We start from the raw sequence: 14,172 nt of genomic DNA on the forward strand, positions 1-14,172 counted from the left end.
AAAAAAAAAGGTAAAATAATGTTAGTTTTGTTATTACTTGTAATTTTGCCAAACTATTGTTATTTCTTGTAATTAATGTCTTAAGGTTGCTAGTTTATGTAATTTTTACTCTTTTTAACTGTCCACAAGAGTTTTTTTCTTTTTTGTCCTTTAGATAACTCAAATCCACAATCTCAAAATGTGACGTGGATGCTTATCATTAGAGCAATTCTATCTTTGTCTAAAATGGACATCATATTTAATATAATGAATACATAAAAATGAATGGAGCCTTAAGAAAAAATAATTAACTTTAAAACTAACGAGAAATAATTTGAAATAGGGGGTATGCTTTACGTCGAATTATATTTTTTTTAACTATTCACAAAAGTTTCTATCTTTTTTGTCCTTTTGATAACTCAATTTCACAATCTCCAAATGTGACGCGAGTGTTTATTATTGGAACATTTCTATCTTTGTCTAAAATGGACATCATATACGTAAAGCACACCCCCTATTTCATATTATTTCTCACTAGTTGGAATGTTGTTTAACTTTTTACTAATACTCCATCTATTTCTATATATTCATTATATAAAATGATGTCCATTCTAAACAAAGATAAAATTGCTCTAATGATAAGCATCCATATCACATTTTGAGGATGTGGATTTGAGTTATCAAAAGGACGAAAATAGGTAGAAACTCCTGTGGATAGTTACAAAAATGTCCATTTTAACGTAAAGCATATCCCCTATTTTATTTTATTTTTTCATAAATTTTAAAGTTAAATATTTTTTTCTTAATACTCCATTCATTTTTATATATTCATTATATTAAATATGATGTTCATTTTAAACAAAGATAGAAATGCTTTAATGATAAACACCCGCGTCATATTTTGAGATTGTGAATTTGAGTTATCAAAAAGGCAAAAAAGATAAAAACTCTTATCGATAGTTAGAAACATGAGAAAAATTGAAGGAAAGGTGTCTTTTAAGTCTTGAATGAAGGATTGGTGACACTGACCAACTTAAAGTGTCAAACATCATTAGAAAACTTGATTAAGTTAATTGTGAACTTGATTAATATTTTTAAAATTTTCTAATCTTTTAAAAATACAAATAAACCCAACCCACACCCCTCTTCAATTCAAATCAACACTCTCTCCTCTCTCTCGAGAGCTTTTCTCCTCTGCAACATAATACCCATCTATTCGATTCATATTATGGGCACCTAGAACCATAAACATGAATCCAACATAAGTCTACTGTTACAACAGAATATTTATCTGGTGCCGCAGATAATGGATCTGTTTAAACAGATTGCTCTTATGTTGCATTCATGTTCGCGTGCTAGCTATTGTTGAAAAAACAACACACTAGCAGTTACCCAGATGACAAATTCAACTAAAAAGCATAATTTGACTTACCAAAGTCTCCTCTCAAGTAAATACCAAAATTGAAAGTGATTTACGAAATAAAATTTGACATAAGAATTTGGTCAAAGAGCAACAGTTGGGGTAACAACAACAACAACGGTCAACAAGAAGAATATGAAGATGATAATGAAGTATAAGATGATGATAATGAATCAGAAGATGATGAATAAAGCAGCAGCGACAATGAACAACAAATATCGCGAAGAGAGAGAAAATAACAACGGATGAGGAGAGAGAAAAACGTGTTTTTTTTCCTTCTTTTCCCGTTATATTAACTAACATTTGAATCAAAGTGTAAATTTAAAAACTTGTGAGTTATTTTGAAAATTTCCAAACTTTCTTAATCGGGTGAAAATCGTTCTCCCCCCCCTCCCCCCAAAGTTTTTTTTAAAAATCAACCTCCTCCGAACTATCAACAATAATCAACCTCCCCCCTTTATCCCATGCAATGTTCATTTTGTCCTTGTAATATGATAATGTTTATGGACATTGCATAAAAACATAAACATTATCTTCTTTTTTAAAAAAAAAATTCATATAACAAAATCTTCATAAAAAACATAAACATTATCTTCTAGGAAAAAAAAAAAAGAAATACTAATTCAGTATATAAACTAATGATGATCTTTATGAAGTAAATTAGCATGATGTAAGAAAATTAGTTTTATTAATAATAATCAAAACTATAATATTTATTTTACAAGTGAAAATAATAATTAATACTAATTTTATAAACATATTTCAATGCAAAAAATACAAACAATAAATGAAAGAGATAAGCCTTTAGTAAAACCTTTATTACATAAAATAGAGACCACGTCAAAGGTGTTACGCCATCTAAAATGATTGACAAAGGGTATCACGTTAGCTAAAAAGATTGAAAAAAATACGCTAAAATTTAATTTAAGGGGTAATAGGACCCCCGTGAAGTTGACCTGTGTCGTAGCAAATTTAGTCATAGTTCGAGGGTACTTGATGTTTTTCTCGAATAAAAATAAGGTCAAATTTTAAAGATTATATTATTTATATAAATTATAAAATATGTAATACTCTATTAATGACAATCACATCTTATTTACTAATATAGACAATAGATAATATCGTTTCTTATCACTTGATCCTCATACTAAAAAGAAAAGTTTTAATTTATCTGCTCAATTTGTGAAATCAAAAGAATTGTATTTTATTTTTTTCTACCATTTTGTGTTAAATAACTATATAAAGTAACAGTATAGACAAATTTAAAGTTTCAAATTATTATTAATAAGGTTAATTTAGCAAAATATACATCTAAGTAAAATTTTCTTAAGGACTGTGTTATATCAACAAAAAGTCAAGTAATACGAAACGAATTTAGTAAGAGAGTGATAAAACACGAAAATATGCGTATATGCATGTACATACATATGTATATATACACATTTAGGGGTGGGTTGTTTGGAAACAAGTTATTTCGGGATTAGTTATTACAAAATAAGTTGTATTAATATGTATGTGTGATAATTTATCTCATCACTGTGGTATAAATGGTGCGACAAATAATTTTGACACTACCTAATACATCTAATTAAACGCTGGATAAATAATCATGAACTTTGTCTCTGAATTATTATAATTTTACCTCACACCAAACGACTCTTTAATAAATATAATACTAAAATAACGATCTTAAAAAATAACATTGAATTTTGTGATAAATTTATAAAAAATATTAATTTGCTTATAAAGTTAATAAACTTAAATAAAATACTATAAATATTCATGTTAAAAAAATATTCATTACATATAATATAAAAAGATATTACATAAATATAAAATTAAAATTACAAGGACAAAATGAACATTGCATGGGACAAAAGGGGGGGGGGGGGGGTGGTTTTTGGTTGTGGGTTGGGGGGGGTTAAATTTTAAAAACAAAGGGGGGGGGGGGGGGGGGGGGGGGGGGGAACTATTTTCACCCTTCTTAATCCATAATTAAGTAATTGTCATTTCTACTTAATTATTAAGACTCGTGTCACCCACGCCTCATTTTAAATCTCTTTCGTCATCTATGACCCAAAGCCCCTAGAAACATGTGCAAAGCATACCCCCTATTTCAAATTATTTCTCATAAGTTCTATAGTTAATTTTTTTTTTTTAAGACTCCAACCATTTTCATGGATTCATTTTATTAAATATGATGTTCATTTTAGACAAAGATAGAATTGTTCCAATGATGAACACCCATGTCACATTCTAAGATTGTAAATTTGAGTTACCCAAAGGGTAAAAAAGACAGAAACTCCCGTTGATAGTTAAAAAAACGACCATTTTAAAATCAAGAGACTGATTATCTTTTAATTCTTAATTTATTTTTAGTATTTCTTCTGTTCGTTTTTACCTGTAATTATTTCACTTTTCAAAGTCAATTTGTATAAATTTTGATTAATATTTTAATATGTATTTTTTAATTATATTAATATGAGAAAGAGTGCAACTCTTAGCATTTTTCGTATGGTTTTCGATCATAAATTTTTAAATTTTAAATAATAAATTATACAATTTAAAATTGTCAAAGTTCATACAAGTTGCCATCGAAAAACGAAATAGTGACAAGTAAAAGCGAACGAAGAGTGTATTAATTAGAATTATTTTTCAGTATACTTGTCAAAGTCTTAAATTTATTATTTAAAAAATTGATATAGTAAAATTGTTATTTTGTAAAGAGTGTGTCAAATCAGTATTAGATCAGAGAGAAATAATTATTTTTGAGAACTATTTTTCCGTCTCAAATTGCTTGGCCTTTTTGCATTTTGCACAAATGTTAAGGAGAAATTAATAAATGGTCCAAATTCATTAATATGATCTTATTTAATCTTGATTAGATGAATCTTGATTATATTTAAAAAAAGATGATTAATTATCTCTTGAATTTTTTCAAATACCAACTATTTTAAGATAAATTATTTTAACAAATGTGTCAAAAAATAATTTTAAACGAAAGACGTACAAATAAAATTAATAAAATAAATATTTAATGAGGACTTAAGTGTTGGATGGTGATGAAATAGTCTCTTTTTTCCCTCGGAATAATAATGTTTCACTTTTCTTACAGCGTAAACCTATTGGTTGCTTGTAGAGGTACTTGACCACTTAAACAAGTATCATTTGTAGGGTGAAATAGTCAGATTTTTCTTATATCAGAAGTATTTTTTAAGGTACTTACAAAGTAAAATACGACAAATAATTGAAATGATTAAATCAATAGTGTAATTCCATTTTTATCCCTCTCCAACAGCCTCTTCCTATCGCATTTATTATGACTTTATTTAACTAGTAAAATGTTTCCATCAATGAACCAATTTATGACATCGGTTTTCCCATTTACATGCAAGTTCAAGTATACGTGTTTTGTATTTAATGCAATGGTGTCGAGATCGATCATTTTAATAATCCTAGTAGGCGTCCCATGATACGCAAGATAAACGTGCTTATCTTTTCATTAAAAAATCAAACTCCCCCTTCAACGTTAAACAATAATCACTCCCCATTTATCTTGTCGTTTGGTGTGAGGTATCATTCTAATAGTTCGGAGATAAAGTTCATGATTATTTATTTTGCGTTTAATTAGATGTATTAGGTAGTCTCAAAATTATTTGTCGGACCATTTATACCACAGTGATGAGATAAATTATCACACATACATGTTAGTACAACTTACTTTGTAATAACTAATCCCGAAATAACTTGTTTCCAAACAACCCACCCCTAAGTGTGTATATATACATATGTATGTACATGCATGCGCATATATTTTCGTGTTTTATCACTCTCTTACTAAATTTGTTTCGTATTACTTAACTTTTTGTTGATATAACACAATCCTTAAAAAATTTTTACTTAGAGGTATATTTTGCTAAATTAACCTTATTAATAATAATTTGAAACTTTAAATTTGTCTATACTCTACTTTATATAGTTATTTAATACTAACGTGTAGAAAAAAAATATAATACAATTCTCTTGATTTCACAAATTGAGCAGATAAACTAAAACATTTATGTTTAGCATGAGGATCAAGTGATAAGAAACGATATTATCGATTGTCTATATCAGTAAATAGGCTGTGATTGCCATTAATAGAGTATTACATATTTTATAATTTATATAAATAAATATAATCTTTAAAATTTGACCTTATTTTTATTCGAGAAAAACATCTAGTATCCCCGAACTATGATCAAATTTGCTACGACACACGTCAACTTCACGGGGGTCCTATTACTCCTTAAACTAAATTTTAGCGTATTTTTGTCAATTTTTTTAGCTAATGTGATACCTTTTATCAATCGTTTTAGATGACATGACACCTTTGATATGGACTCCATTTTATTTAATAAAGGTGCCACATTAGCATAAAAAATGATAAAAATACGCTAAATTTGAGTTCAGGAGATAATAGGACCTCTGTGAAGTTGGAGGGTGTCGTAACAACTTTGACCATAGTTCGGGGTGGTACTAGAGACTTGTCTCTTTCATTTATTGTTTGTATTTACTGCATTGAAATATGTTTATAAAATTAGTAGTACTTATTATTTTTATTTGTTAAAATAAATATTATAGTTTTGATTATTATTAATAAAACTAATTTTCTTATTATGCTAATTTACTTCATAAAAATTATCATTAGCTTATATATTTCTTACTTTTTTTTTTCTAGAAGATAATGTTTATATTTTTATGAAAATTATGTTATATGAATAATGTTTATGTTTTTATGAAAAATTTGTTATATAATTTTTTTTTAAAATGAAAATATGATAATTTTAAAGAAGTTAAAAAAAAGAATAAAAAATTGATGATAAAGAGTAAAATAGGATTTTTAAAAAGTTAATTAGGATAAAGAGGGAGTATGATTATTGTTCAAAATTGAGAGGGGAGTTTAATTTTTAAGATAAAGTTGGGGAGGGAAAATGATTTTGACCCGTTAATTTTCTTAAATTGAGTTAGTGCAAGACTCATTTTTTTTAATCTTCATAATTAGAATTAGACACATCCAATTTTATTGTTTACTGTATGTTAGACAGTGAAAATAACATATTTTGTTTTAAGAGGCATTTGATCGGGATTAAAATCCATTTTTTTTAATTCACTTTTATTTTCATTCGATTTGTTTCTGTAATTTTGAGTTCTGTTGGTAGCATTGTTCTCGGTTTGGGTTCATTGAATTGTTCACTAAAAACACCAGCACTATTATTTCTACAAGATCAAATACTTGGACCAAATTTTGACTAGTAATTTGGTAATATATCTGCATCCTCTAATAGTAGTACTGATCATCCGTTTCATATTAGTTGACTCCCTATAGACTTGATATACCTATTAAGAAAATATTAATTAGGGATTTATTTCGCCAAGTTAGCCTTATTAATTATGCTTTAAAAATATAAATTTGAGTAAATATACTTTGTATAGTCATTTAATATCAAGGATAATATTAAAAAAACATAATAAAATATTCTTGATTTCATTAAAGCGATAATTAAATTAAAATAAATATTTTTAGAAAAAGAACGGGTGGGAGGGAGTATATCATACAATGTTTTAAAAGTTGAAGATGAGATATTACCCATTTCCATGGTCCCACAAAGTGTAGTAATAGGAGTTCGGACAGGTCAAAATGTAGTCAAAACATGTACGTGAGTAGTCAATTTGACCCACATGCAATGCATTTGTAATATTCACAATTGTTTCTAGTCCTTTTCCAATCCACGTCGGTGTTGGATACTCATGGACGTACCATTTAAATATCTTAAGATTCTCAGTTTTAATTTGTAGCAAATTTGTTTAATGTAATTTTCTCTCTCTCTCTCTCTTTAACATTCTTGACAAAGAAATTGAAGTCACTCCTCTTTTTCGTTTGAAGTATAAACATTTGCTATCCTGATATCCACTAGATATTAGTAATTTATCAAATTTTAGGACTCCATATTTAACTCAGGGAAGATGAGTTCCATACACTTCGCATCAAGTACTAGTAAAGAGCAAAGCATCATCAATCAAAATAGAACTAAAAAGTTGCAAATCTTTTTTCTAGAAACATGTTGCATACTACATTAATTAACCAACACTAACCAAATGCCCAAATCAAGCTAAAAAGGAAAAAGAAAAAAAAAATTAAGACAGGGAAGGGATGGGGGTGGGGTGAAATTGTTGTGACTCGCAAATTTACACATAGAACCCGTGCATCTTGATCTCACTATCGTTCCAACTCATAATGTCGTGCGAAATTGAGGGTCGAATAGGTCTTTTAACCCTATTTCATTTCCAGCATGAATATCGGTATCGATGAGCTCATAGGTGGTGATGGCGAGTGATGTTGGCTGGAGCCGGACTTGGAGCGCCAACCTGAGGGATGAGTGGTGGTGGGGATCGCGGTGGAGGTGGACATTGGTAACACTTGGTGAAAAGACCAAATGTGTCGATTTGATGAATGAAATTGGTCATGCTAGCCCAACCACCAAATCCAAACCCAACAATCAGTACCCAAACCACCACAAAGATGTTTATCGTAAATGTTCCAGCCCAACGGCCCACGAATTTTGGGGGTTGCTCTACCGCATTCTGCATAGAGTGAAGCTTAAAATCAGCACATATCCATAACATAACAAAAGTATGAAAGACACAAACAAATAACCTAGGAATTATTACTTCCATTCTTCAATTACCATTTAACTATGTTAATAGTGTAAATGCGTATCCATTTAAGTAATTTATACCGTTAGTATTAGAAGTACTTTTATAATATCAGGTCACTCAATGGATATTTCGATGTAAATAATACATGTTACCTACTGCAAGAAGTAAAAAATGACTTGATAGTGTAGATATTGTTTGTGCTAATAGTGTATAGAACATATAGTGCAATGTTACATTGTTAGTGCATAGAATATAAATTCAATTCAAATTCTGATCCTGCATTTGATTTGCTTTAAAGTTTTTATTTTCCTATCGATAAACCGTAAACGAATGGCCTTAAATAACATAGTGCTCCAGCCTTTTAGTCAAAGTTGAAAGCGAGTTGGACTGAGATGTATCACTTGGCATTATATGTTAATAGGAATATATTGTATCTTTGAAGAATATATTCCTACTAGATATATATTAGGTCCAAGAATAAATACGCAGTCCTTTTTCAATTTCCTTTAAATCCAAACACTATGTACTACTATGTAAGATGCGAATTCACTTTATTCCTTCTTTTTATTCTCCATTGGTCCTTGGGAATCATAATATAAGCTTCTGATATTTCTTTTTCTATTTTTGAATTAGTATAGGATATTAAAAATTGGTGACAACTTTAAGGGACTGTTTATGAATTACCTCTCGAGCTGCAGCCGTTTTAAAGGTGAGCATGTGAGCGAGAGCCGGGATAATGTAGACGGTGAAACTAACGAGGAGTGAACCAACGGAGGAGTTTATAGGGCCAAAGAATGGGAAGATAATGGCCAGAAACCATATCGGAACCACAACTGGCAACCGCACCGCCGCCCTCTTGCATAGGCTCCTGCATTCGTGCAAGCCTATGGCCTTCTCCCATACAAAATACAATGGTGTGCATGCAAAACCAAATGTTATGAACTGCAAGAACAAGTTCAAAAACAACTCAATGTTAGATTCGAATTAAGTATCTTCATATAACCATTTTAAATGTCATTTAGGGTGTGTATTTGGCATGATGGAAAAGGTTTTCTTGCTCATGTGCTGGGCGGAGCTATATCACAGGTTTAGCAGAATCTAATGACTTTGACTCAAACGCTTTATTTATGTTAAAAATTAATCTATTTAGAACCGAGTAAGCATACAAATTCTGGTTCGGAATCTATAAAACTAAAATACATGACAAGTAGTTTTTTCCTAATTTTTAAGCAACTTATTTTTTTGAAGAAAATATTTGTCAAAACATTTTGGTCAAACATGAAAAGATTATAAAACTATCTTTTTTCCTCCATACCAATCAACGACACCGTTAATTGTAAAGGTATAGGTGATTGTGATTAGTTAAAGAAAGTAAAGGGAAGTGCCTGATGAATGAGCATGAGGATGACAGCCATGTCTCTGAAGGGTGATTTAGGAAGAAGAGAAAAGGCATTGGAGTGATCAAGTAGCAAATCTCCAAATGCCCAATACACTGATGCTGCTGATGGAAGGGTCAGTGTTAACACATACAGTGTTGCCCATAAGTAAATTGCCTTAAACTTTTGTGGTTTCCACATCGCGTGCATTATTTCTCTGACCAAAGAAACACAACAATTAGTCTCTAACTCATTGCCTACTCATAAATTAAGCATATATTATAAGAGTTTGAATTTTACACGGTGATGGGAGAAATTTTACTCTTATCAAGTCATGTAACTGATAATGGAAAGTGAAATTAAAAATTTGGAAGATAACAGAACGTATCCGCCTAACATGTTAAAATACATTGATAGTACAAAAATTCCTTCTTGGAAGTGTATATAAGTTAAATTAGTGCATATTGTGGAAAATTCTACTTTCCTTTATCTCAATTTATGCCCTATATTTTACTCCGATCCTAGTGAGAATTTTTAGTTACACAGGCATCTACAACTTACGTAAATTATTAGTTCTAAACATTTTTTTTTTCTTTATTCAAATATAGTCATCAATCAAACACCGTAACATAAATTGAAAGAGGGGTAGTATTTTAAACGTTTCTCTCAAATGTACCTACAAGTTACTGACCTATATCCATGGCCACAACCTAATACTCCCTCTAATTCTAAATAACGGCTCATTTTAGGTTACACGTCCTTTAATTAGCTACTCACTTATAAAAAATTAAAGGTAACCTTACCAATTTACTCCTAAATAAATTTTATCTCTTTCTAAGTTGACATTAATTACTATATGTAAAATCAATGACGTATTAGGAATACTATCAAAGCATTCTACAGTTATTTTTTTTAAAAAAAAATCACTATACAAAAAGAGCACTCATAAAGAAATGGAGGGAGTGCTAATTAAATGCCTGTTACAGTTCACAGAACCTATAAATCTAGTTGAGTTAGTAATATCAAGATTTATTTGCAGTCCCTTTCATATTCAAGGCAGGAGTATTTATTTCTTGCTTCTTTTCCTTGGTTAATGGTTCCTTTCAATTTATGTACGGAAACAGAAAAAAGAACATAAAAGGAAGAGATGTTCAGAGGATTTAACCATTCCCCTCCATCGATTTAGTAGAGTAACAAAATAAAGCAAAAGTGATTCGAAAAAGAAATTTTGCTTTCTAACTTAAAAAGGGTAAAAGGGTTCATAAGAAGTAATGACTTTTTTCTTCCCATGCCTGAGAAAAGGTACTCTGCCAAATTGAAAAAATTAAAATAAAATGCATGTAAAAGGCTAAAGTAAAAGTTCACAGGTTATAGGCACAGTTGTATAAAGAATAACAATAATAGTGTCTTGACAAGGATTGGTCACCACGTAGTAAATGTAAAGTTTTGATGGAATATTTAATCTCTTCGACAAAATAATAGTAGCCCACTAGGTCGTTTCTTCAGAATATGTCGAAACTAGTCTAGGTTGTGTCATTTTCACAAAGAATAATAATGTCATATAGATAGGGGTGGAGCTAGTGTGGAGAGTCGAGGTCAGGCAAAATTGAGTAGTTTCAAAACTTTAGAAATCATATATTTCAAAGTTTTAAATCAGTGTCTGAGCGCTAATTACTCCAATATTATATTTTTAACCTTACTTATAATAGGAAAAGGAAATAATTTGCACTACATTAAGATTATGATCTGTCTTACACAGTAACGGCATGTCCCCCAAATGTGTAGAGAATATTTGTTGCTCCGGTGAAGTATAGAACCATTTTTGTTGGACCTGAATGTTTCACCCCCTCCACCTGTTTATTTTTACCCAAAAAAAGAAAAATAAATAAATTTACAAATTACTAATTAATTAATCATGAATCTCCACATTTGTATAGATGTGATTAAAAGTTTGCTTGATAGTTTCACTTAGCTAGTTAGGGTATATTGTTGCTTGAACTCTTAAAAAAACATCAACGAATGTGTCATGTGTATAGTATCTTTTAAAGTAGTACATATTTGGAGGAAACACACGGGCGTGAAAATCAGAGCAATATAAGCTAGGACAGTGGACTAGATGTTCGTGATTTGAATTCATGTCACAACTTAATTATATTCAAATTCTAAAGATGTGATATATTCTTAATTTAGTTACAGAGTGACTTTGTTTATTGTTAGACTACATAAATTTCGGTTACTTTAATACGACATGAAAAAAGAATCATAAATTTATATAATAGCATCCGATAAAATTCAATAATCATACGTGAAATTAAACGGGGATGTACCTGGCCATGGAGGAGTGATGCGACAGTAAGATACCAAGCAGTGTAAGTGGTCATTAATAGGCCAAGGAAAGACCAGATTCGATAGTTGTGAAAAGATGGAATGAATACAGTAGTTGCACAACAAGCTCCAAATATATAAGTCCAAGTTCTTTTGTCCAAATTATCATTTATGTAATATATATTGCTGCAAATTTCAATAAAATACAATACAGTAACTTAATATCAGCATCAATAAAAAAAAAAAAAAAACAGAATATGCAGGGGAGGAGCAGGTAGAAAGTTAAACAAACAAACCTTGCACAGGCAATAAGTTGAATAACAGATCCAAACAAAAGGAAAGTGCAATTAAATGCCAAGCCAACGTTCCTCCAATGTTTTCCTAGCAACCCATCAAGAACTTCAAACCACTGTACATAAAAAAAAAACACACATTAAAAAAATTAGACATTAAATTAAAATACTATAGAAAAGTACTCAGAATGCCATGTGAAAAAATGGATTTATATAGCTGTCCTTCCCCTTGTTCACAGACAAAATATCTAGTACTATTAACTTATATCTTGTCGGAGTGTCTCAAGTTAAATAGTAAAAGAAAAACATCCCTTCGAAACCAGAAAAGTTTTTTTTTTCCACAGAAATCTAAATATATAAGTTTGAATTATGAAAAATTCTGGATACGCTACTGACTGATTGATGAGATTACCTGAATGACGTGATTGCGGAAATCGACTTTTTCTCTTTCCTTTCTAGTTCTATACTCAATGTAGAGAATACTAATGAGATAAGCAGTCCAACTGCCTAATAAACCGTAGAAGAGTTGAAATGTAACGCCAGAGAGCATTCCTAGTTGAGAAAATGAGTATGGTAGTGTCAATAGCACTTGAGCTACCTGAAATTAAGGAAAAAAAAAACATTTGTAAAAGAAAAGGTTAAAAATACACTTGAACTTGTCTAGAATTTCGAGTTGCACACTTATACTTTGCGGGAATTCGAAATAATACCTGATTAGAAGCACAGCTAAACCAAGCATCATAAGCAGAGCCACCATGCCAGAATAAATTGGAGATTTTGGATTTGATGTCAGTGTTATTAGGCTTCCCTTCACTCTCCATCTCAACATAATTCCCTACTATCACTGTTTCCACCACTTTGTCAGAAGACTCCATTTTCTTCTTCTTCTTCGAACTAAAATGTTTAGCAATATATATGTGGTATAGGCAGCGTTCACTAATGAAATGGACTTAAAAACTTAGCTGGCTGTCTAGTAGTAAACATACTGGTCTATGCTATATTTATATTGTGAGAAATGAATGTTAAAACAACTTTGTTTGGTGGGCCTCATGTCTCTTCCACCCCCAACCCCCTCTCTTCCCCACCCTCCTCCTCCTTTTAGCTTTTGTTTTTTCACTAAAAAAAAATAATTAAGAAAAGGTCCAATAAAATAAGGAATTGGTGTTCTTGAGGGGTGAGAAATCGTGACCAAGGTTAAACGATTAGAATGAGCCCACTAGTTGTCACTTAAACTACAAACACGTAGATTGTTGAGGACTGGTTAGTACTGAAAATGGTTACATCTCGTTTGCAATGGTTGTAACGTATCGGATTATATTATTAATTATATTATATTATTTTGATAGAAAAATGTATGGACAAATCAAATCATTTTTCAATATTATATTGTGCCACACAATAATAATCTGGAAAAATTAGATGAGTATTTGTTAGGAAATGTGAAGTTTTGATGATAGGCATGTGAATGAAACATGTTGTAAAAGCTGGTTCATTCAAGTGAACAAAGCTTAGCTGCAGACAAGTTATTGATAAGATAACTCTGCGTACAAACAAGAGTGGATAACACTCGTTACATCAGGAGTTAAGTTGAACAAGAAGTCTTGCAGTAGTTGAGTTGAACAAGAAATTTTATAGAAGTTGAATTGAACAAGAGGTCTTGCAGAGATAAAAGAAGAGGTCCTATTCAAAGAAGAAGTGTGAGAGGCGACAACAATAATAAGAGTGAAACTACCTGGAGTCCTAAGGAATATAGAAGATTACATCAACTGAAGGACTCCATGAGAAGTTGGCTTAAATACAAGAAACGAAATCAAAAGCTTTTACTCATGCAGTGATAAGATAATCAACAATCAGCAAAACAGTTTACTTACTTGAAGAAGAACCTGGTTCTTTACTTAGCAAGTCTTAGACTGTTTGCAGTAGGAAGGTTCTTTGAGTTGTATTGAGTCATTGTATTAGTCTCAGTGATCTATAAACTGGGTTAGGAGTTGTGTCTTCAAGTTAGGGAACTCGAAAACTTGAGAACAGTTATCTTGGGAATATTTGTGTTTTTGTAGTTATAGGAGTTAGAAGTTTTAAT

At 30.5% G+C, this 14,172-nt stretch overlaps 1 protein-coding gene across 1 annotated transcript; it reads right to left on the minus strand.

Moving 5' to 3' along the window:
* Window positions 1-7,466: 7,466 nt before the first annotated feature.
* On the minus strand, window positions 7,467-13,077 carry LOC107840545 (auxin transporter-like protein 5). Its single transcript, XM_016684442.2, has 8 exons — window positions 12,803-13,077; window positions 12,505-12,690; window positions 12,096-12,208; window positions 11,802-11,985; window positions 11,230-11,327; window positions 9,484-9,691; window positions 8,783-9,040; window positions 7,467-8,023 (listed from the first exon to the last, which is right to left on the minus strand). Exons 1-8 carry the CDS (start codon window positions 12,965-12,967, stop codon window positions 7,754-7,756), a joined length of 1,482 nt encoding a protein of 493 aa, XP_016539928.2. The 5' UTR covers window positions 12,968-13,077; the 3' UTR covers window positions 7,467-7,753.
* Between the last annotated feature and the right edge of the window lie 1,095 nt (window positions 13,078-14,172).

Source organism: Capsicum annuum, unplaced genomic scaffold (assembly GCF_002878395.1).
Source record: "Capsicum annuum cultivar UCD-10X-F1 unplaced genomic scaffold, UCD10Xv1.1 ctg5239, whole genome shotgun sequence".
NCBI classification, from domain to species: Eukaryota; Viridiplantae; Streptophyta; class Magnoliopsida; order Solanales; family Solanaceae; genus Capsicum; species Capsicum annuum.

What these genes read in the sequence shown, in the direction of transcription:
- LOC107840545 (XM_016684442.2), bottom strand. Translation starts at nt 12,967, where the DNA reads ATGGAGTCTTCTGACAAAGTGGTGGAAACAGTGATAGTAGGGAATTAT. An exon ending in TTAGCTGTGCTTCTAATCAG is followed by an intron (nt 12,691 to 12,802) that starts GTATTATTTCGA and finishes CCTTAATTTCAG; the next exon opens with GTAGCTCAAGTGCTATTGAC. An exon ending in AAACGGCTGCAGCTCGAGAG is followed by an intron (nt 8,024 to 8,782) that starts GTAATTCATAAA and finishes CACTCTATGCAG; the next exon opens with AATGCGGTAGAGCAACCCCC.